The sequence below is a fragment of the Miscanthus floridulus genome, chromosome 3, assembly GCF_019320115.1.
Source record: "Miscanthus floridulus cultivar M001 chromosome 3, ASM1932011v1, whole genome shotgun sequence".
NCBI classification, from domain to species: Eukaryota; Viridiplantae; Streptophyta; class Magnoliopsida; order Poales; family Poaceae; genus Miscanthus; species Miscanthus floridulus.
The window spans coordinates 142,128,961-142,156,455 of NC_089582.1; the positions used below are offsets into that span (position 1 = coordinate 142,128,961).

At 45.4% G+C, this 27,495-nt stretch overlaps 2 protein-coding genes and 1 pseudogene across 2 annotated transcripts; 2 read left to right on the forward strand and 1 right to left on the reverse strand.

Moving 5' to 3' along the window:
• Nucleotides 1–18,736: 18,736 nt before the first annotated feature.
• Nucleotides 18,737–20,321, forward strand: LOC136542658 (uncharacterized). The gene is made up of 5 exons (XM_066535184.1): nucleotides 18,737–19,214; nucleotides 19,327–19,413; nucleotides 19,497–19,604; nucleotides 19,731–19,931; nucleotides 20,021–20,321. Exons 1-5 carry the CDS (start codon nucleotides 18,942–18,944, stop codon nucleotides 20,168–20,170), a joined length of 819 nt encoding a protein of 272 aa, XP_066391281.1. The 5' UTR covers nucleotides 18,737–18,941; the 3' UTR covers nucleotides 20,171–20,321.
• Nucleotides 20,268–23,016, reverse strand: LOC136542659 (glucan endo-1,3-beta-glucosidase 4-like). Its single transcript, XM_066535185.1, has 5 exons — nucleotides 22,897–23,016; nucleotides 21,771–21,902; nucleotides 21,013–21,321; nucleotides 20,782–20,809; nucleotides 20,268–20,680 (listed from the first exon to the last, which is right to left on the reverse strand). The coding sequence occupies exons 2-5, from the start codon at nucleotides 21,868–21,870 to the stop codon at nucleotides 20,491–20,493; spliced, it is 627 nt and encodes a 208-aa protein (XP_066391282.1). The 5' UTR covers nucleotides 21,871–21,902; nucleotides 22,897–23,016; the 3' UTR covers nucleotides 20,268–20,490.
• Nucleotides 23,017–26,422: 3,406 nt separating this feature from the next.
• LOC136544578 (uncharacterized) lies at nucleotides 26,423–27,187 on the forward strand (annotated as a pseudogene).
• The last annotated feature ends 308 nt before the right edge of the window (nucleotides 27,188–27,495 follow it).

The following is a 27,495-nucleotide window of genomic DNA, read 5'->3' on the forward strand; positions in this document are numbered from 1 at the left end:
ACCCCTGCACTCCTAAGTTTTCAGGTTGGATAACGCTTGGCCATGCCGTGCCTCACTCTGCCTCCATGTGACGCTTGCTATCTCCCGTCGCCCGCTCCATCCGTGCGGTCGGATTCACCGCCTCCATCGCGCCTCACGTTGGAATCAACATCCCGCCAAGACTAGCGCCGCTCGCCTGCGGCCGCCGTCGAGGCCCATGTCACCGATGAGCTTTGCATCAGCGACCTCTACAGTACTCTATGGCATCGAGCTCCATACCGACATTGAGCCCCACGTCAGACAAGTCTTTTGCAACCGTATGTTTCATACGTTTTAAATATATGTTTCATGTGTTTTATCAGTACATTTTATGTGTTTCATCTGAATATTGCAAAAGTAGACATGATGTTGTGTATATTGCAATGGCTACATACGTATGTTGCAAGTATATGTTCCACATGTTTCAGTTGTTTTAGACGTGTGTTGCAAATGTATGTTTCAAATATTTCAACTGTTTCAAATACATGTTGCAAGAGTAGACATTGTCAAATTACATTGGGACATCATAGCTTTTTTATGCCAATGCTGCTAGAACCATTTCTGCAAAATTCAAGCAGATCAGATCAGGTTTAAAATCTTGGAGCAGAAGGCTTTTCAATCTAAGTAAACTAATTTACAAGTGTAATTAGGTTTTCCTCTTCCTTGATGGCCTAGAAGAGCAAAGATGTTTGCCTGATTTTGAAGTGCGTCTGAGATCAATGACCAAAGAGCACCTTCAAAAACTTTTAGAAGCTAGAAGAATTAATTGGAAGCAAAGAAATACAGTAAGATGGGTAAAACTTGGAGATGAAAATACTTCTTTCTTCCACACCATGGCTACAATTGCACAGAAGAAAAACTTCATTGCAAGTTTGTCTTCTTCTGATGGTCACATCTTGACTGATCATAATCAAAAAGCTCATCTGCTCCTGGAATCTTTTAAAAACAGAATGGGTCAATGTGAGTTCAATGGCATTCACTATGACCTTAGCTCTCTTCTCACTACAACCAATTTATAACATTTGGATTTTGATTTTAGTCCAGAGAAAATTAACAGTGCTATCAGATGCCTCCCAAACAGCCGTGCTCTTAGCCCAGATGGATTTAATGGCTTATTCATTAAGAAGTGATCGAATACTGTCGAAGATGACTTTCTTAGGTTATTTAGGGATTTTTGTCATACCAATTTAGACTTGAGAAGCATCAATTCTTCTCATATTGCCTTGATCTTAAAGAAATCCAATCCTAAAACAGTGGATGACTTTAGACCCATCTCTCTATTGAATTACTCAGTGAAGTGCATCACTAAAATCCTTTCCATCAGGCTTCAATCTGTCATTCTCAAGCTAATTCACACCAATCAATATGGTTTTATAAAGGGGAGAACAATTTAGAACTGTCTTGCTTGGGCATTTCAATTTCTTCATCTCTGTCATCACTCTAAGAAGGAGATAGTCATTTTGAAACTAGACTTTGAGAAAGCTTTTGATAAAGTGGAACATCAAGCAATCCTGTAAATTCTCAAGTTCAAAGGTTTCTGAGACAAATGGGTGGGTTGGATTAATAGTATCCTAAGCTCTAGCACCTCATTTATCATTTTAAATGGTATTCCTAGAAAACCATTTAACTGTCTTAGAGGGGTTAGGCAAGGGGATCCCCTGTCGCCCCTCCTCTTTGTTCTAGTAGCTGACCTGTTGCAAAACCATTATGAACAAGGCATGGCAAGGTGGAGTCTTGAAACATCCTCTCACTAAAAAATTTGGAGGGGACTATCCTATTGTCCAGTATGCAGATGATACACTTCTCATCCTACCTGCTGAAGCAAGAACCTTGTTTAATTTGAAAGGCCTGCTAAGGAGCTTCTCAAACTCAACAGGGTTGCATGTTAACTTCAGTAAGTCATTCCTGGTACCAATTAACATGACAGCTGAAAGAGCCTTGCACTTTACAAATACTTTTAGATGCAAAGTAGGAAAAATGTCTTTCACATATTTGGGGTTACCACTGGGCACCACCAAACCATCAATTCAAGACTTCACACCTCTCCTATCTAGAATAGAAGGGAGACTTTCAGGGATCAACAAGTTCTTATCTTACCATGGAAGGTTGATTCTTGTCAACTCAGTGTTCTACCCTCCCCACATTTTATATGTGCACTTTGCAGATACCCCACAAGTCATCAAACAGATTGAAAGATATCGACAGCACGACCTCTAGAGTGCAGGTGACATACATAGGAAAGGTACATGCCTAGCAGATTGGGAAAGTTCATGCAGACCTAAGGAAGAGGGTGGTCTAGGTATCATTGACCTGAAAATTCAGAATTCTACTATGTTGCTGAAGCACTTGGACAAGTTTTATAACAATGTTGACTTACCATGGATGAATCTAACATGGTCTAAATTATATGGACATACACAGACTCCACCACATGCTAGGAGTCTTGTTGGCTCTTTTTGGTGGAAGGATGTCCTTAAGTTGTTTGATAAATTTAAATCCTTTACTATTTGCATTCCAAACCAAGGCAATTATATGCAATTATGGGGTGATAATTGGAGTGCATCTATTCTGAAGAATTCTATGCCTCAACTGTTTTCTTTTATCAGAAAACCAAAATGCTCCATCACCTTTTTGCTAGAGCACCAGTAGCTTGAAAGAATCTTCGGCTTACCATTACCTGAACAGGCAGCACAACAATTGACAGATTTGTAGGAACTACTCGAGGCTGGTGACTTAGATGAAAACATCAATGACAGACGGACATATACTTAGGGGACCAGTGGTTTCAACATAAGGAGAGTTTATAATCATTTACATGGTGTTTGGGAGGCCTCACCACTATTCTTATGGCTTTGGTCTTCAAGTAATCTTGGCAAACATAAGTTTTTCTTCTGGCTGCTTCTCAGGGATAGACTAAATACAAGGAATTTGCTTAGAAGGAAAAATAAGGTAACATTGGGTTGGAAGAGAGTGCCTTTCATTTGTTTTTCGAATGCCCTTTTAGCCAGAGCTATTGGCACTATCTCAATATTCATTGGAATCTGAATCTTCAGCCATTGGACATGATCATTGAGGCTAGAACAAACTTCGGGAGCATCGTTTTAAGAGAGATAGTAGTAACAGCATGCTGGATCATTTGGAAAATGAGGAATTGCATCATTTTTTACAATGCCTCCTGTAACCTCTCGGTATGGAAGAGCAACTTCAAAGAGGAGCTTGTACTGGTGTGCATCAAAGCCAAGCCCAGCAGGAGCCTCGTTTTGAAACAGTGGCGAGAGAGTCTCTTATGATGCATTTCATTTCTTTTTTCTTTTGGGCCTAGTAGCCCTTGTAAAATGTAAATATTTGTAAAGTTTTGTACCATTTATTAATGAAAATAAAAAAATCAGGTAGGGAACTTCCCTGCTTGTTCAAAAAAGAGTAGACTGCATATGTTGCAACGGTAGGACTGATGTTGTAGAGGATATGAGATGTTATGACGGGAAAGTGGCGCGGCGGGGAATGGTGCCACGGAAGGGGCAGGAGCGCGTCGCGGCGGGGGAGGCGTGCGATGGGTCGCGCGGTCGGACGTAGTCACTGGCGTGTGGCGTGGGATTGGTCGCAGGGGGGTGTCTGATGCAGGCATGGGACGTGGCATGCGATGTGGGGCGCAGGTGATGTAACAGAACCGACCAATTATACGAAATTAAGTAAGAAAATCATCCGCCAGAGCAGACGATTTAGCAAACTTAAGCCCGTATAACCCGGTAGTCCGTGAAATCACGAAGGATTTCAAACCAACTTCCATTCCAGCCAAGATCGTAATAAGTTTAGCGGTAACCATCACATATTACATAAAAGTTCGCAATCTCAGATACATCAGAGTTTCAACATAGTTATTACAAAACCAGTTCGAATAAAAGTAGCGGAAGTCATTTGTTCAAACCACACACACTCACACGGAGTTCAAATATAGTGCCAGCGAATGATCATCTCCAACAAAAGCATTAGACGAGACGTAAGGAATGACCATGCCCATGGTCCTAAGCATCACCCATCGCAGGATACAGGCAGTTGATACAGTAGCCGTAATACATCTGCCCATCTGCAACAAGTGGGAATAAAACCCTGAGTACGAGAAGGTACTCAGCTAGACTTACCCAACATAACCGAAAATAAATGACACCAAGGATTTTGAAGGGCTTTATAGTAGGGTAGCTGACTCATTTGCAAAAAGAAGCATTTTTAGCATTTCAAGAACCTTTCTAAAAGCATTATTGCCAAGTTCATTATTATTAACCTGTCGACTAGATTTGCACCTGTACTAGAGTAAACATGTGATTAAGCAGATAATGATAATCAATGATCATTAAACAACTTCCATACTATCATACTCATTATAACTGTCCAAGTGTTCCATAAACATTTACTACGATGAAGTAACTCAAGTCAAGTGCTCACTATCCAGGAGCGATGGCGATTCGAATCGATTCCTAACCAGCTGGTGATTTATTCCTTACACAAACCTCACTCACCCGCTAAAGTGAGATATTGATCACCGAGTCAACTTTCCAGGTATCTTGAGTTTGCCAGGAACCACATGTACCCGGGGACCGATCGACTGCACTTTGGTCTTATCATCTCGCCCCCGTGTCCTACCACACCTGCTCCGGCACAGTGCGTTGCGGGCAATCTACTCGGCCCAAAAAATCTCCCAGCTTCGCGGTCGGAAGGTACTTTATCCGGCCAGCTAAATGTAAGGCATGCGTTCAACATGACTCGAGGCCCAACAATGGTCGGTCCTTAATCGACACAGACGGAAAGCACTACAGTCCAAAACTCTGCAAGTCTCCGTCCGGTCTCAACTTCATTTAACACTTAGTTATACCATGACTTCATAGTCATCCAAGCAGATCCAGGTAACCACCTATAGCTCGTAGGTGACAGGGAATCACCCGACTTCTACCGGTCTAAGCTAGCTAAGCATTGACTCGACTGCGGATACCTGGGTAACAAGGATATAGTATAACAAAGGTAGACAAGGTATAATGCAGCAACGGTTACAAACAACTCCTGAACGTAATGCATCAATTAAAGTAAAGCATTTAATTAAATCATTGCAAACTGGGAGAAAAATGCTCCGGGGCTTGCCTCTCTCGAAGGAGCTCGGACGGTGATCTGGGCACTCCGGAAGTTCCTCAACGTCCTCCTCGTCGGCTTCGAGCACTTCCTGCGGCTGCACCTCGAACTGCTCCTCGGGCTCCTCGGGTATGACGACTGGGTTCTCGGTTTGCGATCCTGTATGATGCAATGTGCATAAGTGCTTATGAATCGGTGCATCAGATGAGATGAATACAAGGGATATGTTTAAATGCAAGGTAGTCAACATCATCCAAGAAAATATACTACAAGCACATGTTATCTACTGCATTCTCTTCTACTACTAATATGTTAATTCAACACATTTTATTAAATGCTTCAAAGATACACCAAAGCTTTATTAATTTCTTAAATCCCACAAAAAGCAACACTTAATTAAAACCTAATTAATAATAGGTTTGAATAGCAACCTCTATTTTTCTTGCTTAGAAAAATCTTAGAAAATTACTATAGCATAGTACTACCCTAAGTAGTTTACTAACAGATTTTCATGATATTTGAATGAGTGGATTAGCCTACACAAAAATAACAAGCTATGGCATGATTTTGTACATGAAAATACTTTGTACTGTGAAAAGTGTCAAATAACAGAGTTAGTATTTTTCCTATGTTCTTCATAGCATACAATGACTGTACAAAATTTATCACATGCATGTTTTATACAAAGTTTGCTCTCTAGCTAAAATAACAAAAATCAGCCATTAAAGGTACTTGAACTACACCTCAAAATTTTCCCACAACACATGCATGAAACATATTTTTCCTAGGAAATACATGACATAAGAAGATTAACAAACTTGGAGTCATATTTTTCTGAAGCCTATAGATTTTTCTACATATTTTTCAAGTAATCAGCAATATACATGATTAAATAAAATTCTACCGAAAAGTATTTCAAAAATGACATGCAATAATTTTTCCAAGTAGATCTGATGATAAGGAACCTAGACAAATTTATTTTAACAGATTTGGAGCAATTTTGTGTATCCAAACATTTTTCAAACCATTTCTATTTTCAAATAATAAAGAAAAATGGAAAACAATTCCTTCAATCGCTACTGGGCCAGCCCGAACGGATTAGGCGGCCCATGACTACTTTTGGCCTATGCGGCCCGAGCGCAAGGAAGGGAAGACGGCCTGGCAGGCGTCGGCCCACGGCCTGGCTTGGCTGAGGCAGGGGCTACGCTGGCGCTTGCGCTGGCGCGGCGGCGCGGCTCGGCCACGAGGCCGGCGGCCATCTCCGACCATGGCAGGGTGAGCTAGCAGGCGCACGTGATGCGCGAGAAGATGGCGAATGCGGTAGGGTAGCTAGGCGGGGCTGGAGAAGAGAAGGAAGAGGCCTTCCATGGTGGCCGAGCACGGTGGCGCCATGGCCGGCGTGGCGAGGCTTGAGACGGCTCTACCTGAGCTTGGCAGGCGGCGCAAACGCGAGCACAACTTGAAGGAGGGCAAGGCAGAGCTGCGGGCGCATGCTTGCTGGCCGAGGTGGAGGAGCCACGGCGAATTTCACCGGCGGGTGCGTGGCGCGGCGAGAGGCAGAGCTACGGGCGCGCGGTGCTTGCAGAGAGGCGAGGCAGCGCGGAAGTGAGCCAGCGAGCGCACCGGCACCAGCAGGTGTAGGCGGGCGCGTGGGCGCGGGCGCAGGCCGGCTGCGATGCGCGGCGACGTCGACGGCGCATGGCCGCCACGCGGCGGGCAAGCTCTGCCGTGGTCGGGCGCGCGGCGCGGCCGACAGCGGGCAGGCGCGCGGATGTAGGCCAGGCGCGGCGCGGCGCTAGGCTGGGCCGAGCGAGGCGAGGCGCGCATGGGAGGCTGGCTGGGCCGACTTCGGTCGTGGGCCAGAAGTAAGGCGGCGGCCCACGAAGGAGGGAAAAGCCTTTTTCATTTGTATTTTCAAGGAATTTTTACATGCCATCTTTCAAATATTAGCCAACCATCCTAGATGATTTACAATAGTAGCCAACCATGTTTTACTAACCTAGCAAGCAAAATCAGGGCAAAACAAGTCTAACAAAGGTATGCAACATTCAGGTTTCACACATGTTTCAAATGTTTTGAAGCAGTGTTTCAATTGTTATTTACATGATTAGGCATGTGTGATTAGAATGCTTGATGATGCATGATATGCATGATTTGCAGTGACTAAATGCAGGCATAACACCGGGGTGTTACAGCCCTCCCCCCTTATAAAAATCTCGTCCCGAGATTTGGGTTACGAACCATTTGTTATAAAAATCTTCATAAGCTTTTTATAGATACTCTCCTATTTCCTAAGTTGCATCTCCCTCATCATGATGATCCCACTGTATCTAGTATGTTTTCACCACACTATTCTGAGTAGCACGTTCCTTAGTGTCTAACACTCGTACTGGTTGCTCACGATACACCAAATCTGATTTGAGTTGAATACCTCGAGGTTCTATTCTTTCCTCCGGAACACGCAAACATTTCTTGAGATGTGATACATGGAAAACTAGGAAAACGGTACTCATTGTCTCAGGTAACTCTAACTTGTAGGCTACCGGACCTCTTTGTTCTAAGATCTGGTATGGTCCTACGAATCTCGCGGCAAGCTTTCTTCGGACTCCAAACCTTTTCTTCTTCATTGGCGTGACTTTCAGATAAACATAGTCACCAACTTCAAACACAAGGGGTCTCCTTCTTCTGTCTGCATAACTTTTCTAACGTGATTGGGCTACTTTCATATTCTGCTGAATAATATGAACTTTCTTCTCGGCTTCTTCTACAAAGTCAATGCCATAATACCTTCTATCTCCAGGCTTGACCCAATTCAATGGTGTTCTACATCTTCTGCCATATAAAGCTTCGAAGGGAGCCATCTTGATGCTTTCTTAATAACTATTATTATAAGAAAACTCAGCTAACAGTAACCATGACTCCCAAGATCCCTTAGAAGATAATACACAGGCTCTTAACATATCCTCCAAAATAGCATTCACTCGTTCAGTCTGACCATATGTCTGAGGATGATAAGCGGCACTACGAATCAAACTAGTTCCTAAGCCTTTGTGTAAATGTTCCCAAAAGTGAGCCGTGAACTGTGAGCCTCTATCAGATACTATGGTCTTTGGTATACCATGCAACCTCACAATTTCTGCGATATACTTCTCGGCATATTGAGGTGGTCGATAATCTGTTTTGATAGGCAAGAAATGAGCGGTCTTGGTAAGACGGTCCACAATTACCCAAATCGAATCATGTCCTTTTTGAGTAGTGGGCAAACCCGTGATAAAATCCATACTTATATCATCCCACTTCCAACTAGGGACTGATAAGGGTTGCAACATACCGGTAGGTTTCATGTGAATTGCTTTCACTCGACAACATGTGTCACATCTGACAACATATGCTGTGATTTCTTTCTTCATTTTGGTCCACCAATAGCGAGATTTTAGTTCTTGATACATCTTACTACTTCCGGGATGGATAGATAGCTTAGAAAGGTGAGCTTCATCCATGAGTTTATTCCTAAGCTCTCGATCCTTGGGAACCACAAGATGGTCGTCAAACCACAACACGCCATGTTCATCCACTTTAAAGTGTTGAGACGACTTTTCTTTTATTTTCTCTTTGATGTGGAATATTCCCTTGTCGGTTTTCTAGCCTTCTATTATCTTACTCTCCAAAGAGCAACTAATCTGAATACTATGTAATACAGCAGGATGCATTAGATCGAACCCATCTTCAAGTAATGGCTACACATTCAAGTAATGTGACTTTCTGCTCAAAGCATCTGCCACTACATTGGCTTTTCCAGGATGATATTGCACATTCAAGTTGTAATCCTTGATCAATTCCAACCATCTGCGCTGTCTCATGTTTAGCTCTGGTTGGGTAAAGATGTACTTAAGACTCTTGTGATCTGTGAAAATGTTGCACACATTACCAAGTAGGTAATGTCTCCAAATTTTTAGGGCGTGCACAACTACAGCAAGTTCAAGATCATGTGTTGGATAGTTGACCTTGTGTTTTCTCAATTGACGTGATGCATAAGCAATGACTCTCCTTTCTTGCATAAGAACACAGCCCAATCTAGTTTTCGATGCGTCGCAAAACACATCAAATGGTTTCTCGATATCTGGTTGTGCTAGAATAGGAGCAGTGGTCAACAGTTTCCGCAAAGTGTGGAAAGCTGCTTCACACTCCTCTATCCACACAAACTTGTGATCCTTCTGTAGGAGACTCGTCATCGGTTTGGCAATTTTCGAGAAATCTGGTATAAAGCGATGGTAATAACCCGCTAGTCCTAAGAAACTTCTAATCTCAGGAACTGTGGTCGGTGCTTTCCAATTCATAACTTCTTGCACCTTACTTGGATCGACTGAAACTCCATTCTCTGACAGAATGTGACCAAGGAAAGGAACTTTCTTCAACCAGAATTCGCATTTGCTAAACTTAGCATATAGTTGATGATCCCTAAGTCTGGTCAAGACAGTTCTCAGATGCTCTTCATGATCTTTCTCGTTCTCGGAGTACACCAGAATGTTATCGATGAACACTACCACAAACTTATCCAATTCTGGCATGAAAACTGTATTTATCAAAAACATAAAGTATGCAGGAGCATTTGTCAAGCCAAAGGACATGACAAGATACTCATACAACCCGTATCTGGTGGAAAATGCAGTTTTCGGTATATCCTGTGGCCTAATCTTAATCTGATGATAACCGGATCTCAAATCTATTTTTGAGAACACCTTGGCCTTGGATAATTGGTTAAACAGAACATCAATATGTGGCAAAGGATATTTATTCTTGATGGTCACAGCATTGAATGGCCTATAATCTACGCACATTCTCAATGTGCCCTCTTTCTTCTTTTTCACAAACAAAGCGGGACATCCCCATTCAGACTTGCTTGGCCGAATAAACCCCTTTTTTGATAAATCTTCTAATTGCTTCTTCAGCTCAGCTAACTCATCTGGAGGCATCCGATAGGGTCTCCTTGAAATCGGAGCTATTCCAGGGACTAACTCAATTCCAAACTCAATCTCCCTATCCGGCGGAAGACCAGGTAGCTCATCCGGGAATACATCTGGAAATTCACACACTATCGGAATCTGATGAATAGGAATGACTGTCATAGCACATGTAACACTTATAAGGTGTGTTCTCCGAGGCAATGGTACTTGGAAAGTACCCTCACCCAGGGGATCCTTAAGGGTAAGTACTCGACTTCCAGTATCTATGACTGCTCCCCAATCCTTCATCCAATTCATCCCTATAATGACATCCAAAACTAATCCAGGCATAACTATTAAGTTCACTCGGAACTTCCTGCTACCTAATTCAAGGGTTGCCCCTCGAACCATCCGGTTGGTCAAAACATCAGCCCCTGCTGAACTTATACGGTAATCATAACCCAATTCTATGCATAGTTGTTCATGTTTCTGTGCAAATGCTTGACTCATAAAAGAATGCGATGATCCAGAATCAAATAGAACAACTGCAGGGTTTTCGTTGACAGGAAACTTACCAGCAGTGACGGGCTCTCCCTCAGGAATTTCATCCACTGTTGTACTATGCACTCTAGCATTATAAGTCTGCTTCTTCTTCTTGGGTGGGTACGGACAAAACCTCGAGAAATGGCCGGGTTGATCACAGTTATAGCAGGGTCCTCTCACTGTCCCGGCAGATCCCACAGCTCCCTTGGAACTGCCTTGTACCGCAGTTGCGGCTGCTTTGTTGGGCTGTACTACCATCTTGTACGGCTTCTGAGGTCCATGAAAATTCTGACTTCTTTGCTGAGGTGGCCGGAATCTAGCGCCAGGTGCCGATGGGCGATAAGGAGGACGACCTCCCATAGGTGCTCTAGCTTGCGACGGCCCACCTTCAAAGGCTCTCTTGCGTGTCTTGGGTGTGGTGCTAGCGTTGTTATTCTTCTCCTACTTCAGACAGTCACTGATGAAGTCATTGAATCTGATACGGTTGTGGGTACCAACATGCTTCATTATTTTTGGATTGAGTCCCCTCTTGAAACTGGCTATCCTTTTAGCATCTGTGTCAACCATGTCGGGAGCATAGCGATACAAGTTGTTGAAGGCATGTAGATATTGCGTCACGGTCTTGGTGCCCTGGTTCAACGCCAGAAACTCTCCCAACTTCATTTAGGTCAGCCCGGGTGGAATATAGACTCCACGGAAGGCCTTAGCAAACTCTCTCCAAGAAATCTGAGCATTTGGAGGGAAGGTGGTGCGATGGTGCTTCCACCACATTCCCACCGGTCCCTGCAATTGATGTGCAGTATACTCCGTTTTCAGAACCTCAGTCATCCTCAACACATAGAATTTATCTTCCATCGTGTTGATCCATTCCTCAGCGTCGAGTGGCTCTGTTGCTTCCTTGAATACTGGCGGCCTGGTGTCCATGAAATCTTTGAAGCTGCTATATTGGTTCACTCCCATGCCACCACCTTGATTGTTACCACGTTGAACGTTGTTGGCGATGGTGCGTAGAAAATCCTCCATGTTCTTCTGAGATTGTTCCGCGTTGCGCTGACTCCCGAGCAGCTGTGCGAGGAACATCTCGGGGGTAAACGGGGGAGGAGATGGCAAATGTGGTTCATGGGGAGGCTCATTGTTGTTGCCATGGTTTCCACCACCACCACCAGTCCCAGCACCGTTAGCACCGGTCTCAGCGGCCTCATACATGGTTCGGCGAGTGTTTGTCATCTGCATATTTCAGCAACAAGTAATGATTGAGTGAAGCTGTAATAATTGCGAGTGAAGGAAAAATTATGCCGTACTGAATTTACTGGAGAGAATAAATTCATACAATAAAACAGAGGCACAACAATCGCATCCCAATTAAAACAACAGCACTTAATCAAATTACTTCAACGGCAAACATCGCGTTCATACAATCAAATTGCCAGCATACATACACTAGACTTTTTATGCGTTCAGATATCGCATTCGAAAATCAAGTTCCAACCACATGCCAAGTCTCTTATGTTCGAAGCAACATACAATATTTTACATGCCAACAAAAGAAAGGTCATCGCGACAGGACCTAGATACTAGCGCAAGGCAACTAGCCTACTCCTCGGGGCCATCGTCGGGATCAGAGACGTCACCATCGCCTCCAGGTGAAACTACAGGCTCATCCTAGTTGTCGTCGTCAATGTCCATGCCAGCGGCGTCTGGTGGAGCATATGGGCCAACCCCATTGTAGAGCGCATGAAACTCCTCGTGCAGGTTGCCGTTATATTCCTCTAGCTCATCGACCCTCTGCAGCAGAAGGTCCCTCTCGTCCTAGGCTTCATTCCTTTCTTGAACCAACTGTCCTATCATGCGGTCTGCATTGTTGTTGGCTTGAGTCAACGTATGCACCCGTTGCATAGCTCTATCACCTCTCTCAACCGCCTGATCTCGCTGTAAGTTCATATCAGCCAACTGCTCCTGCAAACTAGCTATAGCACGTGCCTGTCTCTTTTTTTGCTTTCTCCCCTTGAGCTTATCTTCACCACGCAAGCCAGTCAAAGTCCAGTAGGTACTCTCGAGACCCTCATACGCTCTGATGGCGGCGAACATAGCACTCATTGCCTGGTTGTCGCTAGCCTATCCTTCAGCTGGACCTCTGACCAATGCACTTCCCTAAGGCTGAACTCAAATGGCATCACGAGGATCATCTCTAGGAAAAGTGCTAGCTAGAGATGCTGCAAGCTCACTGGGAAATCTGCTCATAATGTCCCTGATGACACGGAAGGCTGCTCCCTCTGCACCCTCAGCTGGAGTGCGACCCTCAAACTCCAAATGCCAACCATCCCAATCTGGAGCATCACCAAGAGCAGGAACCGTGATCTCCACCACTACAAGTCCATCCTCTGCTAACTGGCTCTCATTCCAAGAGTACACCGGCTCTTGACCCTCTGGGTACCCCACATCATGGAGCACTCTCCAAAGCAAAGTCGGCATGCCAAACTCGCTCAAGAAGGTGTCCGTGGTGCGGTGCTCCCTCAGGGCCAACGGACGTCGAGGTGCTCTTCCTCCGGTGGACTTACGGGCGGTCTGCTTCATGCGGGCCATCTGTAGCAAAAGTTCTTTTATTACCTCGGGGAAACATATTTAGGTGATACAACTTTTATCAAAATAAGATAATCAATTTATAAGGGGAGGAATGCATGACATGAATGAAATGCACAAGTAACATGATGTATGTATGTGCCGTACGTTCTCACAAACTTAGGAAATAAATACTTTCTAACGACTAATTCGGTGTCATACAAACACTCTCAAATACGTAGCTAATACGTTCTACACGATAGCGTTGTTATGTACCTACAGAAGATTCATTTCAGCCCAATTCCCAATGAATGCATAAAAGCAGTAAATTTTATCTATACGCTCTACATGAATCCCCAGATATGTGTACAACGGTAGTAACTACCCGAACCATCGTCCTATTGACGGCATCGCCTCAACAAATGGAAGACCCATACATGAGATGCCTTTGTAAAACATGCGTAGAACATGTAATTACTCCAGCATCTTATAAGCATTCACCCTAGATCGGCGGTGTATCCGATCATGCTCTCACAACTCACACTTACCGAGGTGTAGAGGCAATTAATCCATACATTACCACTCAAACAAGTGGCACTCATACAATAGCACGCCGTATGAGCGACGAAAGAGAAATATGATGCAAGAACCCCAAGTCAGTACTTAATTAAGTCACCTAGAGTCCTTAACTGGGCATAGAGGATATGACCACTGGCACACTTTATGGTTTGGAAATCACGTTTTTCAAATGCCTTTTTGTTTTAAATACACTTATGAACAGTAACATGCTAAACCATGCTCTGATACCAGCTGTAACAGAACCGACCAATTATACGAAATTAAGTAAGAAAATCATCCGCCAGAGCAGACGATTTAGCAAACTTAAGCCCGTATAACCTGGTAGTCCATGAAATCACGAAGGATTTCAAACCAACTTCCATTCCAGCCAAGATTGTAATAAGTTTAGCGGTCACCATCACATATTACATAAAAGTTCGCAATCTCAGATACATCAGAGTTTCAACATAGTTATTACAAAACCAGTTCGAATAAAAGTAGCGGAAGTCATTTGTTCAAACCACACACACACTCACGCGGAGTTCAAATATAGTGCCAGCGAATGATCATCTCCAACAAAAGCATCAGACGAGACGTAAGAAATGACCATGCCCACGGTCCTAAGCATCACCCATCGCAGGATACAGGCAGTTGATACAGTAGCCGTAATACATCTGCCCATCTGCAACAAGTGGGAATAAAACCCTGAGTACGAGAAGGTACTCAGCTAGACTTACCCGACATAACCGAAAATAAATGACACCAAGGATTATGAAGGGCTTTATAGTAGGGTAGCTGACTCATTTGCAAAAAGAAGCATTTTTAGCATTTCAAGAACCTTTCTAAAAGCATTATTGCCAAGTTCATTATTATTAACCTGTCGACTAGATTTGCACCTGTACTAGAGTAAACATGTGATTAAGCAGATAATGATAACCAATGATCATTAAACAACTTCCATACTGTCATACTCATTATAACTATCCAAGTGTTCCATAAACATTTACTACGATGAAGTAACTCAAGTCAAGTGCTCACTATCCAGGAGCGATGGCGATTTGAATCGATTTCTAACCAGCTGGTGATTTATTCCTTACACAAACCTCACTCACCCGCTAAAGTGAGATATTGATCACCGAGTCAACTTTCCAGGTATCTCGAGTTTGCCAGGAACCACATGTACCCGGGGGCCGACCGACTACACTTTGGTCTTATCATCCCTTCCCCGTGTCCTACCACACCTGCTCCGACACAGTGCGTTGCGGGCAATCTACTCGGCCCGAAAAATCTCCCAGCTTCGCGGTCGGAAGGTACTTTATTCGGCCAGCTAAATGTAAGGCATGCGTTCAACATGACTCGAGGCCCAACAACGGTCGGTCCTTAATTGACACAGACGGAAAGCACTACAGTCCAAAACTCTGCAAGTCTCCGTCCGGTCTCAACTTCATTTAACACTTAGTTATAACATGACTTCATAGTCATCCAAGCAGATCCAGGTAACCACCTATAGCTCGCAGGTGACAGGGAATCACCCGACTTCTACCGGTCTAAGCCAGCTAAGCATTGACTCGACTGCGGATACCCGGGTAACAAGGATATAGTATAACAAAGGTAGACAAGGTATAATGCAGCAACGGTTGCAAACAACTCCTGAACGTAATGCATCAATTAAAGTAAAGCATTTAATTAAATCATTGCAAACCGGGAGAAAAATGCTCCGGGGCTTGCCTCTCTCGAAGGAGCTCGGACGGTGATCTAGGCACTCCGGAAGTTCCTCAACGTCCTCCTCGTCGGCTTCGGGTACTTCCTACGGCTGCACCTCCTCGGGCTCCTCGGATATGACGGCTGGGTTCTCGGTTTGCGATCCTGTATGATGCAATGTGCGTAAGTGCTTATGCAATCGGTGCATCAAATGAGATGAATACAAGGGATATGTTTAAATGCAAGGTAGTCAACATCATCCAAGAAAATATACTACAAGCACATGTTATCTACTGCATTCTCTTCTACTACTAATATGTTAATTCAACACATTTTATTAAATGCTTCAAAGATACACCAAAGCTTTACTAATTTCTTAAATCCCACAAAAAGCAACACTTAATTAAAACATAATTAATAATAGGTTTGAATAGCAACCTCTATTTTTCTTGCTTAGAAAAATCTTAGAAAATTACTACAGCATAGTACTACCCTAAGTAGTTTACTAACAGATTTTCATGATATTTGAATGAGTGGATTAGCCTACACAAAAATAACAAGCTATGGCATAATTTTGTACATGAAAATACTTTGTACTGTGAAAAGTGTCAAACAATAGAGTTAGTATTTTTCCTATGTTCTTCATAGCATACAATGACTATACAAAATTTATCACATGCATGTTTTATACAAAGTTTGCTCTCTAGCTAAAATAACAAAAATCAGCCATTAAAGGTACTTGAACTACACCTCAAAATTTTCCCACAACACATGCATGAAACATATTTTTCCTAGGAAATACATGACATAAGAAGATTAACAAACTTGGAGTCATATTTTTCTGAAGCCTATAGATTTTTCTACATATTTTTCAAGTAATCAGCAATATACATGATTAAATAAAATTCTACCGAAAAGTATTTCAAAAATGACATGCAATAATTTTCCCAAGTATATCTGATGATAAGGAACCTAGACAAATTTATTTCAATAGATTTGGAGCAACTTTGAGTATCCAAACATTTTTCAAACCATTTCTATTTTCAAATAATAAAGAAAAATGGAAAACAATTCCTTCAATCGCTACTGGGCCAGCCCGAACGGATTAGGCGGCCCACGACTGCTTTTGGCCTACGCGGCCCGAGCGCAAGGAAGGGAAGACAGCCCGGCAGGCGTCGGCCCACGGCCTGGCTTGGCTGAGGCAGGGGTTACGCCGGCGCTTGCGCTGGCGCGGCGGAGCGGCTTGGCCACGAGGCCGGCGGCCATCTCCGGCCATGGCAGGGCGAGCTAGCAGGCGCACGTGATGCGCGAGAGGATGGCGAATGCGGTAGGGTAGCTAGGCGGGGCTGGAGAAGAGAAGGAAGAGGCCTTCCATGGCGGCCGAGCACGGCGGCGCCATGGCCGGCGTGGCGAGGCTTGAGACGGCTCTACCTGAGCTCGGTAGGCGGCGCAAATGCGAGCACAACTTGAAGGAGGGCAAGGCGGAGCTGCGGGCGCGTGCTTGCTGGCCGAGGTGGAGGAGCCGCGGCGAATTTCGCCGGCGGGTGCGTGGCGCGGCGAGAGGCAGAGCTGCGGGCGCGCGGTGCTTGCAGAGAGGCGAGGCAGCGCGGAAGTGAGCCAGCGAGCGCACCGGCACCAGCAGGTGTAGGCGGGCGCGTGGGCACGGGCGCAGGCCGGCTACGACGCGCGGCAGCGTCGACGGCGCATGGCCGCCACGCGGCGGGCAAGCTCTGCCGCGGTCGGACGCGCGGCGCGGCCAACAGCGGGCAGGCGCGCGGATGCAGGCCAGGCGCGGCGCGGCGCTGGGCTGGGCCGAGCGAGGCAAGGCGCGCGCGGGAGGCTGGCTGGGCCGACTTCGGTCGTGGGCCAGAAGTGAGGCGGCGGCCCGCGAAGGAGGGAAAAGCCTTTTTCATTTGTATTTTCAAGGAATTTTTACATGCCATCTTTCAAATATTATTTTGAGCAAGAAAATGACATCTTTTAAAAATGTACCAAAAATAAAAGTTGACTAGAATTTAATTCTCTACAACTTTGCTTTTATGACCAAAGCCAAATTCTTTCTAGATTTTGAATTGTAAATTCAAAGTCCAAGTTTAACTCAAAATCCTAATTTTTGGGAATTTATTTTTGAAGCCAAATTTCGAATTAATTTGAATACAACCTTGCTCCAAAAATTTGAACTAAACAATCCTAGATGATTTACAATAGTAGCCAACCATGTTTTACTAACCTAGCAAGCAAAATCAGGGCAAAACAAGTCAAACAAAGGTATGCAACATTCAGGTTTCACACATGTTTCAAATGTTTCGAAGCAGTGTTTCAATTGTTATTTACATGATTAGACATGTGTGATTAGAATGCTTGATGATGCATGATATGCATGATTTGCAGTGACTAAATGCAGGCATAACACCGGGGTGTTACAGGTGCCAGAGCTGCGTCCGGACGGGAGGTAGCGTCGGGACGTCCGGGCGCTAGCCACGCCGTTTCAGGTTAGCTCCACATTTTTAGCCAAATGATTCAGCTACACGTTGTGAGGCCGCCTAAAGGAGTGCTCCACAAACTGTGTTTTTAGAGCTGCTTCACAATAGAGTTTGTAGAGCAGAGTTCGTGAAGCAGTCCCAAACACCCCCAATATAGAGGTACTAAGTCAAACATTTCTAATTCTAACTATTAATTTTAAAAATATATCAATTAGCAAAGTAAGATTTATATCTTTAGAATCCCTATATGATCCACCGGCGAAATCAAATGTTTTTCTTAGGATGTTGTTACCTACAATAACTTCGATGGTTGCTACAACGAAACGTCATTGCAAACCTTGATTTCATCAACAAGTGACCATATTAGAGCCATTAGTTGTAAGTGTAGGTTGCTCCTGGGCATTCTCCACGAGGACACAATCAATCTTATCGCCAATGACCACAAGCTTGGGGTGTTTGGTTTCTTTTACTAAAATTTAGTCGCTGTCACATCGAATATTTAGACACTAATTTAGAGTATTAAACGTAGACTAATTACAAAACTAATTGCATAAATTGAGACTAATTTACGAGACGGATCTATTAAGCCTAATTAGGCTCATGTTTAGTCTTTCTAATTAGTATTAAATACGACATCTACTAAACTTTAATCCCTGTATCAAACGTTCAAATGACTAAGGTCTAAAAAATGACATGTGCAGTGATTGTAGGTTGACTGCCGTATGGGCGCGTATGTATAAGTCTTCCACGTCAGCGCCACCACACAAGGTCTCGACGAGGGGGTGGGGGGGAGGCGTCTGCTGGCGCTGCAGCGCTGACCGGCAATCCACTTCCGAGTCTCGCTTGCGCCGCCCGACACGTTGAGGAATTCCACATTGAGACACATGTGAGGCCAGTGTTTCTCGGCGTGCCGTTGTCTGCGTCTCACTACCCTTCGTCTCTGCTCTGCTGCTACGTCTCGTGTCAGGCTGTTGTCAGCTAGCTTGGGGGGTGGGGTAGTGGGGCACTACGGCCGGCCATGGCCGCCGCGGCGAATACACCTCAGTGTCACCAGCCGTGGCAGCTGGTCGTCCCAGCGAGAGCGAGCGCGGGCCGCCGCACGCGATGGCCAGCCGCTGCCGCAGGAGTCGGAGTTGGCGGTGCGCGGAACGCATGGACGAGCAGGCCACCACCGCCTGCAGCTCGGCACGCCGTGAGGGCCAAGGCCGGGGCGCGGCCGTCGTCGCCGCCGGACGCCGTGACCTACAGCGCAAGCATCTCCACCGACACGCCCCTCCACGAATCCCCCGGGGTAAGCCAGCTACCAGCTACCAGCTACCACCTAATCTCTGCGAGTGCGGCCATAGATGTGGATTGGGGCAAAAATTGAAGCTGTCCCGGACGGGCCGTGCGTGCGCGTGCAGGTCTCCTTCGACGAGTACCTCCAGGACCGCGCGCGCGTGTTCCGCGCCATGTTCCCCGACGAGAGCAGGAGCCAGCGGGTCGGCGACGTACGTAACCACCACCTCACGCGCCCGCTCCTGTCGATTTCTCCAGCTCGCCCGGCGAAACCGATAGATTTTGGGTTCTGCAGGGGGAGTGGCGGGTTCAGATGCTGCCGCTGCAGTTCCTCCTCCTCACCGTGCGCCCCGTCGTCGTCATGCAGCTACGGCACCGCGCCGGCGGGCTCGACCTCCGAGTCGTGCGTATAGCTTGACCAGCCGGCTGGCTTACCAGAATTCTTCCTTCCTTCTCCTTCGTGTACCAGCACCTGCAACTGCGAGTGGTGATCGAAATGCGCCTTTTTTTTGGCTGTGTCCCTTTTCAGACGGAGTGGGAACTGGGGGGGCTGGACGTCAGCTACGCCCCCTCCAGCTTCGACCTCGGCGTGAGCGGGTCGCTGTACGCCGACCGGAGCCGGAGCCACGGGTGCCGGATGAGGGGCCACCTGGAGATCGCCATCACCTGCGTCCTGCCGCCGCCCCTGCGCCTCGTGCCAGAGACCATCCTGCGCGGCGTTGCCGAATCGGTACCTAGCTCAGTAGCTCTCGCCTCGCCTGGCATCCAAAACGGTACTCTTCCGATTCCTGAAAGCTGGAACCAAGTAATGCAATGCAGGTTCTGTCGAGGCTGGCGGAGAAGATGAAGCGGGACGTGGACGTCGGCCTCGTCACCGACTTCAGGAGGTTTCACCGGGAGAAGGCGGCAGCGTCCAGGGCCATGCCGACGCTGGACGCGACGGCATCGAGCAGAGACCAAAGCCTCTGAAAGCTAGAGTCGCTGACGATCCTAGCCTTAGCTTGTACATGGAGAGGCGTATGTGTGCAGCGTGATCATTTACATCTGGTTTCTGCTATACAGGAACTAATCTGAGACCAGAACACACGGAAACACGGCGGAGTCCAGTCCACTGTCTACATATGAATCGATCTCTGTAGCATCTTATGTAATCTCCCATCCCAGCACATCCAACGCGACCCTGACATGTACACCAACACCGCCACACGAGAGCGACCTACCCAAGAACAAAAACATAAGCTAGCGCTGTACCAGCAAGCACCGGCCCTCATCTCTGCCGCCGCCGGTGGTCAGAGGAAGAAGAGCGGCAACGCCAGCAGCAGGGCGCAGATCGCCCACCGAGCGCTGGACACTAGGCTCTCGGCGCCGTCCAGAGGGATCAGGGTGTTGGAGGGGCTCCCGATCCCCGGCGTGAACGTCGACGGCGGGGAGAGGCCGCTGGGGGCGCTCGCGGCCGGCGTGCCGCCTCCTGCCATGGAGCTGCATGCCGACAAGAGAAATGTGACGTGTTACAACTTACAAGATGGTGCACGTTTCTGACTGACATGTATGGTGCGCTTCTGTGATCTCAAGATGCTCACCTTCCCGTGAAGACGCACTGCCCCGAGCCTGAAATGAGAACAATTCAGATGAAAAGATCAGAGGTCGTGATTCAGACAATTCCCATCAAATTTAATGAAACTGAATCTCGGAACATTGGTACTGCGCAAACTTTGCTGAACCTGACTGAACCTTGCCAAGGACGAGGACATGCTTTCTCTTGCAATTGCAAGGAACATTTCATATTGACAGGTAATAAACAGTAGACTTACTGGGATCAGCGGTGGTGGTCATGGCCGTGCCGTTGAAGTTGCAGGAGCCGCCGGTGGCAAAGTTCTTCTGGTAGTAGTCGTTGTACGCGTAGGACGCTAGCGCCTCCAGGTTGTTCTGCTTGTAGCACGGTCCGCCGGGCTGGATGGGCGCGCAGTTCGCTTGGCCCGGCCCGCACGCCCAGTTCAGTCCAATCTGCAGCGCCGTTGGGTCCGCGCCCGGCTTCGCCACACAGAACATGCTGGTGGCCAGCGACCTCCTCTTGCTGCCGTCCTCTGAGTCTGGAGCGACGGTGGTTTCAGCATGGCTGCCTGCACATTGTAGGAACAGAGCACGTTGTGAAGTTGCAACAAATGAAGAAACTGGGGGCTGGGGTTGGAGCTACTGCAGAAAACATCAGAGCAAAGAGCGTTCTCGTCTACAACACCGCCCTCATGCAACCCTACAGACTCCACGGACACATGAAAATATATCTATATTTGCAAATAAGTGGGGGTGAACTACACTTGCTCAAGGAAAAAGGGTAAAAAAGTACCGGAGATCCGCACACACAAAGAGCATTTTCACTGATGTAAGACTACATGGTGCTCCGAGCTTCATATAATCAGATATTTTGCAGCATAAACCCATCCCCAGCCACAAAAGTAGCACCGCCTTTTATGGTGAAATTTTCAGGGGCATTGGGAATCTCAATAATGAGAAAAAGGAAGTGAGAAAGAAATGGATGCGGCTACTGCAGCGAAAGCTACGTTACACGTACCTGATACGTTTGCCAGAAGGAAGATGAGCAGGAGCAGGCATCCGTGCAAGTACAATGTTTTGCCGAGCATTTTACTATTCGACTCTCTAACCGCCAACATTCTCAAGGACCACCTGCTACCGTAACAATGTGCTGAAATTTTAGATATAGTGATCGAGAGCAAAGGAAAAGGAACAAAGACATCACGTCAGCAAGAGCAATCGAGAGAAAACTAGTGAAAGCAATTCATCAAACAAGTTGTTCAAGGAATTAAAATATTAGATTTTGAGCATAATCAAGCAGGAGTTGTTGGCGCACAACATTATAGTACTTTTTCCATCACAGAATATGTACGTGTACGTCGGAGAGACACGTATATTGATTATCGAATCATGTGAAAGAAAAGATCTCAAATATTGTGGTTTTGTATTTTCGGATTGGGATGTCTAAAAGTTTTGAATGGTAGACAATGTGACAACATGGAGGAGCATCCATAGTCCTCTAATTAAAAAGAGGACCAACATTTGATCTTCAATTCAATCTTACAAGTTACAAGGTTGTATGTATAGCAGCACTCAAAACTCCACCTTCATGATCACTCTTCTTTTTTTCCTTATAACCCTAGACCCTTGTGGACCGAATTACATATTCGCACCATTATAGCATGACGTGACAGAAGCGGAACAAGAGACGTCTCTTGGAAAACGAAGATAGTGAAACGCATGCGTCACAGTCATACTCCAAATTTCTAATCCTACTCTTCAGTCTTGACTCACAATCAAGTAAAACTATTGCGTCGGCATGAACTAATACCACTTCCTTTCCCCCTTTTTGTGCTGCTTATTAAGCTGAAAGAAACATCGACCTACATGGTAGATGAATTTCTTCGCTGCACAGGTGCATATATCCTATTATATTCTAGGGAAATTCTCCGCGGATCCTGAACTACTGATTTGATCTGTAATCTATGGAGAGAAAATAGTATTGGCTGGTAAAAGAGCAGTAGGTTGATCGAATTGTGATAATTCAACGGATTCTGACGAGTGATTCTGCAACCTGATAGCAGGGGCGGCCCCAGCTTATTACTCCTTCGAGTTCCAATGCTCGGTTTCGCACAGCACAGGAAAGGAGAGAGAAGAGCGCATACCTGGCGGGTGCTCGTCGCCGGCGAAGGGACCGACGATGCTACTAGACCAGCAGCAGCGCACCTGGCGTAGGGCAGCGGCGGCGGTCGCCGAGTTGCGGGTGAGAGAAAGAGCGAGCGAGCACGCAGGGTGAACGGGGAACGGGAGAAGAAAAGGCAACAACTCTGGTGCTGTTTGGAAGGACCCTAGACAGAAATCTGTGTGGGTCCACATCAGGAGCAGTAAGTAAATCGACCCATTTTTATTTTCTGGATGGAAGAAACCATTTCGGCACCTCTATAACCCTTCTGGATTTTATTAAAATAACAATATATTTCATTCATAAAAAACAATTCTCGCTTCTAAAAAAATCAAACAATTTTAAGTTTGATCAAATCTATATAAAAGATACTGACATTTATGATACTAAATAAGTATACAATATCACTAATTATGAAATATATAAACTGATATTATTTTATATAGAGTTGATCTGGTTTAAAGAGTTGTTACATGATATATCTGTATATAATTTTACCCGCATCCACCTGCTCATACCAACAAATCGGGGATTGAATTAATATATATTGCGAAAATGTAAGGGTTTAACTAAATAACAAAGGATATTCATGCAATTACATTTTCTTTTTTAAACAAATTAGGCGTTTATATAGTTGCTACAATGGTCGGCATATAAGAGAATGAATAATAATTAGAATTGTTGACTCTTCACGGAAAAAGAGAAGAAAATAACTACCACTGGCTTCATTATCTAAAAATGTACCACTGACTTGGAGGGTCTTATGCGAATATGCATGGAGTTTGGTTTAAGAAATTACTGTAACCGCATTGTATCCGTCAACTAATCTTTTATGATTACGCTTAAATATATGCTTGCGAAGGATGAGTCAATTTAACAGCCCAAACACTTATTGCCCAAACATGCTATAAGTTGTTCAAAGGATCATATTTATATCATGTTTCTACATAAGAAGATGGCAAGGAACATACAATGCTAAGGTAGATATAGCATTGCACGAATGGAAAAAGGGGAAAATCAACAGATTTATAGTGTTGGCGTAGTGGACTGAGCGGATAGGGGGAGGGGGATACGAGACCTATTTTGAAAGTTATATGGGTCAATGAGCATAGAGAATGGATAATATCCATGCTTAAACCTTATACTAATGATCAATCAGCATGTCTTTTGTTTTCGCTTGCACTTTTTTCCACTAATTCATGTTTCTTTTCCCACAACGACGAATCACTGTCTTTGCTCTGAAAGGAGAAGACATGGAATTTAAGATTCTATATAATTTGGAAGACAATCATAAACATCAATCCACAATCCACAAAAGGAAGATTAGCAGTGCAGATGTTCTACAGTTTTCCAACTGTTCTGTCCACTCCAAAGCAACTATGCACACGCTTGCGTAATGATCGAGCACATCCACCTCCCCCCCCCCCCCCTTGTATCTATCTATATCAATTCATTTTTCATGGACATTCGCTTTGAGTTTCACAAAAGCAACCAACAAAAGGTTGGACCTTTTTGTTTTCCAAATATTCGCCATGCTTCTTGTACCTTATCTTTTGTTGCACACGCTTGTAGGGCCATGTGGAGGGAAGATAATGGCATAGGTGGTTGGTACTACCACATCAGGCACAATGAGAAAATGGAGTCATCACCATCAAGAGTGCGGCTCCATGTGGTCAACAGTGGAAAAAACACAATGGCCACACCGGCCAAATCGTCTATATCTACATTCTTAATGAGAAATACTAAATGGCCTAGGGAGGCAAACCTTCTATTACATGTCCTTCTGCACTCTTTCTTTGGAATAAAATATTGAGAGAAGACGAAGAATATTAATGTGATATTCCATATACCAAGCACAGTCTCGAGAAAAGGAAATATTAAGCATAAAAACATGTAAGAACATGTCCAGTAGTTCAAAATAAATAAATAAACAATTGGTAAAGAAAAGTTAGGAGCATATTCGTTGGATTCCTCTAATTATTTTTAAAATCTCGCTTTTAAAAGAAAGAAGACAATTTTGCATTAGGAATTCCAAACTATTCCTTAATCACCCCAAACCACTTTTATAATGGGAAAATTAGGTTCTTGCCCTTGTCCAGTAGTTTAATTGTGATTTTTGCCCCTGCTTTTTTAACTTTGTATTTTTACCCCTGCTATTTTGAAATGAATGGTCCATTTGCCTCTGCTTTAGACGTCCGTCAGCTGGACATGGATTAAACGAATTAAAAAATTATAAATCTGAAAAGCAAAGGCGAAATGACCACACTGCCCTCTATCCTTATCGCCTCATCCCAAACAGAAGCACGGGTCGCCTCATCCCAAGTCTCGTACGTAGCTACATCCAGTCGCGGGCTTCCGGCGGCGGCAACGGCGGAAGAACCAGAGGGGCGGGGCTGCCTCCAAGGCGCGGGGCACGATTGCCTCCTGGCCGCGGCGGCTGCATCGGCGGGGCGCGGGCTTCCTCCATGTGGTCGTGGGAAGGTCGCGGCGCCCGCCCACGGGTCTCGGCGTGCGTGCGCCGAGCGGTGACGGCGCCCTGACGCGGGGCTCCGATGGCATCCAACCGCACGTCCCGACATCGCCCGCCACAGGCCACACCGAGCGTGAGTAGCGAGCGCACCAACAGAGCAAGCGTGGGGGCTATCGGCTTGCCACGGATCCGCAGGTGCCGCCATGCCAGCCTCCAAGCAACACCATTGCAGCGTTGCGTGCCGAGGCAGGGATGAGGGACGGCGATTCGGCAAGCTCCATGGATTCCTGCATCCGCCAGGTCTAAAGGAAGAAGCGAAGAAGCATGACCAGAAATCTGGAAGCAGCAGCGTGGCTTCGTATCCATATTTATTTCTCTCTTGTACATTTGCATTGGGACCATGTTCTTACTCTATATGATATTCGATTTTGAATTCAGCTATGAAAGATCGAATTTAGTTCATATCCGTATTTGAGGATATTTAAGTCTATATTGTATTTGTTTTAAAATATGAATATAAGTGTGGGAAGTGTGCTATCCAATTTGACGGCTAGGAACGATATTAAGGACATTGCTGCCTACTGATCATTGTCCATCTCGATTTTTTTAATTTTAACACTTTTTCAGACTTAATTTTAAATCTAACACTCTTGGTTTTTTAAACTAACACTTTTGGCCGCGCCTATTGCCCTGTGCCGCGCCACCGCGGCAGAGGGCTGACGTGACGGCGACCAGAAACGCTGGCCGTTGACGTGGTAGGGCTCTGCCGCGCCCTGATCGGTGGCGCGGTAGAGCCGGGTATAACCTCCGCCGCGGCCAGTCCCGTTGCCCGAGCAGCAAAACGGCCTAGGCGTCGCTCCCACTCTCGACTGCCGCCAAGCACGCCGGTCGCCGCGCCACGAACGGCGGTAGCCCGGCCCTCCATTGCCGCCTCCCTCCCTTCCCTTCCATTCCCCGGCTGCCTCCCTCCCTCCTCGTCCTAGTTCAAGGTAATGACGCACATTTTATTTTCGTTTGAATGGTGGATAGGATATTATGAATGGGAGTTAAGGTAAGTAGGAAAATTATGTTTGGGAACTATGGTGAAGATATTAGTATGACTTTGTCAATATCAAGGTTAATTATTTAGTTAGAAGTATGTTTGCCATGTATATTTTTGTTGCTATAATTGTTGTTTATAATATTTTAGTTGCATTGCAAATGATTACATTTTACATTAATTTGTGTTGTTTTGATTGGTGTTTAATTTGAACCGTTTTATTAGATGGAAGACATGTTTCAGGAGCAGTTATGGTGAAAACGGGGTCGTCCTAGAGAAATGTATCCCGACGAGTCTAGCAAAGATGCCTCCATCCCTCCTTAACTCCCTGTCTCTAACTGTGACTGTGGTCGTCCGGCCAACATGTTTCAATCGAGACATCCGGACACAACGGCTCATTGCTTCTACACGTGCAGTCGTTTTAATGTAAGTTATTATTTCCGTATATTTTTCTTCTTCATTTGTATTACTAGGTTACTAATATTTTGTTGAATTTTTGTTGTGTAGGCCTATGAGAGATGCTTTTTCTTTTAGTTGATCGATGGTGCAGATAAGTTTGATCCCAGGTACCTCCTTTTCGACGATTGGTAGAGAGGGCAACATCCACGAGAGCACTTCAAGCGGTGGGTTCCACCTACCCCTAACCCTCCTCCAATGATGGCTAAGGAGAAGCACTTAGTCGCAGTTAGACAACTCGAGGAACCTCCTCTGTGCCATTATGGAGACCGAGCCATGATAAACCCTGACAATACGTTAGAGTTTGTGTGTCCAAACAAGCATTAAGTAAGTGCAAAGTGTATGTGTTGAAATGTTGAGCTATATGTGTATGTACTAATGTCACGTTATTTAGGTGTATTCAATGGTGAAGTGTCATTTCAAGGAGTGATTGTATGGTCCTAAGAACAAATGGCCCGAAGAACCTCCAAAAGCAAAACAAAAGAAGAAAGAAAGGTTAATTTACAAAGCACCACCAGTCAAGTGCGAATGTGGTGTTAATTCTAACTATGGCCTAGTCCCTTCGGAGCTTGGAATAGGCCATTATTGCGGCCATATGTTGAGTACGAAGAGGTTCG

What these genes read in the sequence shown, in the direction of transcription:
- LOC136542658 (XM_066535184.1), top strand. Translation starts at nt 18,942, where the DNA reads ATGGCCGCCGCGGCGAATACACCTCAGTGTCACCAGCCGTGGCAGCTG. An exon ending in CCCTCCACGAATCCCCCGGG is followed by an intron (nt 19,215 to 19,326) that starts GTAAGCCAGCTA and finishes GTGCGCGTGCAG; the next exon opens with GTCTCCTTCGACGAGTACCT. An exon ending in GCGGGCTCGACCTCCGAGTC is followed by an intron (nt 19,605 to 19,730) that starts GTGCGTATAGCT and finishes GTCCCTTTTCAG; the next exon opens with ACGGAGTGGGAACTGGGGGG.
- LOC136542659 (XM_066535185.1), bottom strand. Translation starts at nt 21,870, where the DNA reads ATGTTGGCGGTTAGAGAGTCGAATAGTAAAATGCTCGGCAAAACATTG. An exon ending in GACCACCACCGCTGATCCCA is followed by an intron (nt 20,810 to 21,012) that starts GTAAGTCTACTG and finishes TTCTCATTTCAG; the next exon opens with GCTCGGGGCAGTGCGTCTTC. An exon ending in CAGTGCGTCTTCACGGGAAG is followed by an intron (nt 20,681 to 20,781) that starts GTGAGCATCTTG and finishes GTCGGCATGCAG; the next exon opens with CTCCATGGCAGGAGGCGGCA.